The 5,202-nt window shown below is 58.9% G+C and overlaps 2 protein-coding genes across 2 annotated transcripts in view; one reads left to right on the top strand and one right to left on the bottom strand.

The window, feature by feature from the left end:
• The window catches only part of idh2 (isocitrate dehydrogenase (NADP(+)) 2), a 23,052-nt gene that overhangs the window by 8,598 nt on the left and 9,252 nt on the right, over window positions 1-5,202 (top strand). The window lies entirely within an intron of this gene.
• The window catches only part of znf710a (zinc finger protein 710a), a 5,794-nt gene continuing 1,971 nt past the window's right edge, over window positions 1,380-5,202 (bottom strand). The window contains exons 3-6 of the mRNA XM_019881757.1: window positions 4,117-5,199; window positions 2,850-3,041; window positions 2,588-2,762; window positions 1,380-1,657 (exon numbers count right to left, since the gene is read on the bottom strand). Of these exons, the coding sequence (XP_019737316.1) occupies window positions 1,491-1,657; window positions 2,588-2,762; window positions 2,850-3,041; window positions 4,117-5,199 (1,617 nt within the window). The 3' untranslated portion in view covers window positions 1,380-1,490. The remainder of the gene's footprint in view (window positions 1,658-2,587; window positions 2,763-2,849; window positions 3,042-4,116; window positions 5,200-5,202) is intronic.

Here is a 5,202-nt window from a genome sequence, read left to right as displayed (position 1 = left end):
ACGACTGCGAGACGAATAAATACTTAAAAAAAGCGAGCGAGCGAAAGAAAACGGTCACGACTGCGAGGTTGGTTCGCTTTTGGCAAATGCAGCGGGCGCGACTGAAGAGATCCACAGAAGACTGGACCCAAAGCAATTCCACACGGTCTGAAATTGCACCCGAAGAAATCCGCAAGATTGACGGCGCCCGTGGCAGCAAGGTAAACTCCCGCTCTTTTTTAAGCCCCTCCCCCCACCTGCTGTTTTGATTTCTCCGCTTCCGGTCAAACATTTCATTCCACTCGTGACATTCGCAGACTATTCGATGGATGCGCAGTTGCCGGGGGGGCTGCCGGTGAATGCTGAAAGCCGAAAAAGGTGCGACCGACGTGCCGCTCTTTCAACGGCTGTCCAACTCAAGTTCAAGTCAAGTTTCTTGTCAAATGTGCAACATACAGCGCAGATGAAATGTCCTTCCTCTCAACCACAGGAGAGAGACAAAGAGAGAGATCGTCATCGTCCAATGCGAGGAAACGTCGCCGGTCACTCCGACGGGATGGAGTGAACGTCGCACACGTGATTCGGATCGCTCCAGCGGCAGCGTGTTCGACTTTGGTGAGTGAAACCGCACGCGCCCTCACCCGGAGCGAGACTTGACGGACACGAGCGAGGGAACGAGAGAGATTTTTCACCTCATTGGAATGTCGTGCGTTCATCCCGCCTTCTCGTTTGTCAATATTCACTTCTGCTTGTGAATCGTTGAGCGTGCGTGCGCTTGTGGATCAGTGGGCGCGCGCCTTTCATTTGGAGCCAAAAGTCCGAGCCGCACGCGTTCACTTGTGCGGAAAGGCCCGTCCTTCCTCCGTCCGCTGGGGGGCGGTGTTGCTCTCGCCATCCAACCGGACGAGTCCGAGCCGGTTTTTGGTTTCGAAATTGCCAAACGAGAACGAGCCTTGATCGGAACTCCCATTCCGTCTTTATTGAGCACCGGTTGGGGAACAAAGTGTTCCCCCTCCACATTTTTTGCCTCGATGCTGAACCCCCCCCCCCTTGGTGTTTCCCACAAACACACATTCAACAACTGACGAGCAGACTCGAATGGTCACCGATGATGAATGGATGTGGAAAAACCTGCACGTGTATTGGCGCCAATCGTTTGCCGATGAATCGTGGGAGTCCACTGGTGAGCCGCCGTCTCGTTTCGCCACCGCCGCTCAAGCTACTTTATTTGAAGGTGACCGTGACGCTGGTTCTTGGAGAGCTCCGCGTTTTATCAGGCGCAACCGAGCTGCGCATGGACAGCGTCTCAGCGGCGCGGCGGAGCTCATCGGGTGGCCGGCTAGTCAGCCGACAAGTAGTTTTGGAACATTCCAGTGCATATACGAATGTGCAGTATTGCTTGGTTTCCTGAAGAACAACCCAAGAATTCACCCCCCGCCCCCCAAAAAAAAAAGAAAAAGAAAGAAGTCATTTCCCATCCCTCATCTTGGTTTTGGGGTGGCTTTGCTACCTCACGCCGTACTGCAGCGCGCGGCTCCCTTGGCGTACGTGCCGTAATACTCCATTTGAGAAAGTTTAGCGGCGTCTCCCGTGTTGTCGTTGGCTCGGTTCTCTCGCTCGCCGAATTCAAAGCTCTCCACCTCGTAGTCCCGCGGCGCTTGGGTGTCTTGCGGCGGCTCTGAAGGAAGAAGCAAAGAGGGCAAACGTGACGGGAGCCCGGCCGAAGACGCTCCTCCCCGCGCGCGCCGACGCGGACGGGCGGCTCTCGTCCGCTAGCTTTGCTAAACACGCGGCGAGGGACCGACGCGTGCGGCGACGCCTAAACGGCCGCGGCCCAAGCGTTCGGAGGCGAGCCGCGGCAAAGCCCACTTCTCACCTTTTGCAAAGCCTCAAGTGTGCACCCGCCGCCACTGGCGGTCGAAAACGGTTGGATGCGGAGCGGCTTCGCGCAAGATGAGCATCGCGAGCATTGAGGGAATTTCAGAGCAAAAAGCCGGGGAGACGGCGGCCGACCCCTTGGGTGTCCCGAACGCGGCCGCCGTGCACGTTTTCACCAGCGGCTCACGAGATCGGCCGGCAAACGGCGCCCGACCGCAATACGGTTTCACTTCTTGCTCTCTATTTGGCCCCCCACCCCATCTTATTTCTGCTTATTTCTGTCCGTGTTTGTCGAAAGTTCAATCCCCCCCCCGGGAAAATAAGGACGTGTGGAGTTTGAATGGGGAAATGCCTTCTTTTCAATGACATTGTTATTTTTCAATGGGGGCATTTTGGGGTTTGGTTTTTTGGGATGCCGAGCGTTGTTTGGAGAATCATTCCCCGTTGAAGCAAACATTCGTTTGGACAAATGTAAAAGAAGCAACGAATCGATGTCCCTGAAGACTTTGCATCATCGCTTTGCTCCCGATTGACGGCGGCACCTCCGGGAAACACGTTTGTTTCCTCAAATCAAAACGACTCGTTGCCCAAAGTCCCCACTGAAGGAGCTCGGCGCGACGACGGCCAACGCTCGCTTTTCTCCGGCCGCTCATCGGTCCGTCCGAGCGAGAGCCGACCCCGGACCGCCCCGTCGGCGCCGCGACTCGGCCCGCCCCGGCGAGCGGCGTACCGTGGCCCTCCGCGGCGCCGTCGGCGATGCCGTGTTTGACCTTCATGTGGCGGCTGAGGTTGCCCTTCAGGTTGAACTTGCTGCTGCAGTAGGGGCACTTGAAGGGCTTGCTGCCGGCGTGGAGGTGCATGTGGCCCAGCAGGTTGTACATCCTGTTGAAGGACTTGCCGCACACCTGCGAAAAGAGCAGAGCGCGGACGTGGCGCACCCGCCGCCGTCTTCCCGGCGGAGCCCGCCCGCCAGCCCGCCCGCCCGCCCGTACCTTGCATTTGAAGGGCTTGACGGGCAAATGGACGATCATGTGCGTCTTGAGGGTCTGCTTCTGGACGAAGGTCTTGAAGCACACGTGGCACTGGAAGGGTCGCACGCTGGCGTGGATCAACATGTGCCTCTTCAGATTGGCCGACAAGGTGAACTCTCTGCTGCACACTTCGCACTTGAATTCTTTCGTTCCCTAAGGAGGGGTGGGGGAGGGTGTGCGTGAGTATTGCCTTGCAAATATTGCGCGCGCTGACGAGCGTTTTCAGCATCTTCCACACGTGCGAGTATTCCATCCTTGTTTCTTATGTCATCCATCCGTACTCGTGACAAACGCAATGACGAGACGGTCGATTCCATTCCATTGGATTTCCATTGACGGGACCAATTTTACTCGCATCTCAAGGCGCGGCTGTATTTGCATCGGGAATTTGTTGCGCCGCCAGCAAGTCCGTCCAAGAAAACAAATGCTCGCTTGACGCAAACGCGCCAGGTGAGCACAACCCTCTCCCCCCAAAAAGGGGTTCCAGGCCTGATATCACAAACCGATGCGTTTCCAAGCCAAGTGACAAAGCCCAATTTTTCCTCTCCAATACAGGCTAGCAAGCAAGCAGCATTCTGCGGCTGCGTTTGTCACACGCGGAGAAAGGAACTCGCAACGCTCCATCTGATTTTTGTTGTTGTTTTTTTTTTTTTTCTCTCTCTTTCTCTTTCCCCGTCTGAAGGAGGCTTTCAAGGGGAGCCGTTTTGAAGACGGAACCACGTCAAGACGGATTGGAAACCGGCGGATTTGCAAGATAGGTTTGGTGACACCAGGCCTGGAATTTTTCAGACTCGCCTCGTATACATTGCTATCAAGAGCGGAATCCGAGTGATTTGGACTCCCCCCTCTCCCCCCAATGCTGTATCATCGTTGCCCCGCCTACCGGTTGGATACCTCACGGAAATAGTTTTGGGAGTGGCAGCTTTAATTGGGTGAAATTCACTCCATCTCCCGGTGGAGTGGAGACGATTTCATTGTGAGATGGTGAGAAAAAAACGCCGATTCAAATGGACACAAAGCGCTTTCCGGCAACTCACCAAGTTCACAACGGCGGGGAAGTGAGCCAAAGGAGAAGTTCCAAAGCTTTTGAAGATGATCGACACGCGTGACAAGTCTATATAGCGCCGCGTTCCTCGCGGACCGGCCCGCCAATTTGCCAATCGGCGCCTACTTTGGAAGCGCGTCCGGACTCGTGGGCCGTTTTCGGCGGCGGGGGCGGGGGCCGTACCTTGTGGGTGAGGGCGTGCTGTCGCAGGTGGTGGACCTGGACAAACTCCACGCCGCACTCGGAGCAAACGTAGGGCCGGACGTCGCGGTGCTTCATGGCGTGGTTCTGCAGCTGGCTGCGGTACGCGAAGGCCTTGTGGCACTCGCCGCAGCGGTGGGCGGCGGGGCCCCGGTGGCCGGCCAGGTGGCGCTCGAGGCGCGCCCGAGCGGGGAACTCGGCGCCGCAGCGGCCGCAGACGTGGCAGCGGCCGTCGTCGTGCTTGCCCTCGTGGGTCCGCAGCTCGCTGGGGTAGGCGAAGCCGCGGGCGCAGAAGCGGCAGCTGTAGGGCTTGACGTCGCTGTGCTGCAGCATGTGGCGCTTCAGGTGGCTGGTCTGCGTGAAGGCCTTCTCGCAGACGCCGCACTTGTGGGGCCGCGTGCCCTGGTGGGTCAGCAGGTGCGTCTGCAGGTGGCTGGGCTGCTTGAAGAGCTTCCCGCAGCGGGCGCACTCGTGCGGCTTGATGCCGTTGTGGCCCAGGATGTGCGTGACCAGGTTGTACTTGGACGTGTACGACTTGGCGCACATCCGGCACTTCCAGCGCTTCAGGCCCTCGCCCACGTCCACGCAGTACGACTCGTCGATCTGGATGTTGATGTCCAGCCGGTCCATCTGCATGCGCCTGGCGAGGCCCTCGGGGTCCGACCACGGCGCGGCCCGCCCGCTTTCCTCGTACTCCGCCGGCGGCGTCGCGCCCGCCGACCGGTACGCCGCCGCCGCCTCGTCGGCTTCCGCGTATTTGCTGTGGAGAGCTTCGGCGCCGGTCTTAAGATCGAGGGCCTCCTCCTCCACTTCCATCAGCGACTCCTCCTCCTTCCGACTTTGCTCCGGGTGCGGTCCGAGCGGTCCGCCTCCCCGCAGCAGGGAGCTCGCTCCGGCGCACCAAGCGCAATTTTCACGGGCCGGCGCGTTGGGAAAGCTGGCGGCATCGATGGGGACGCGCCCGTGACCGGTGTGCGCGCATGTGGCGAACGTCTCCGACTCCGTCAGCTCCCCTTTAACTTGAGCTCGCGGAGAGCGGGCGGCTTCGGGCGGGCGAGCCGCCCGCTC

The sequence above is a fragment of the Hippocampus comes genome, unplaced genomic scaffold (genome assembly GCF_001891065.2).
Source record: "Hippocampus comes isolate QL1 unplaced genomic scaffold, H_comes_QL1_v1.1 scaffold299, whole genome shotgun sequence".
NCBI classification, from domain to species: Eukaryota; Metazoa; Chordata; class Actinopteri; order Syngnathiformes; family Syngnathidae; genus Hippocampus; species Hippocampus comes.
This window is presented reverse-complemented; position numbering and strand designations above follow the sequence as displayed.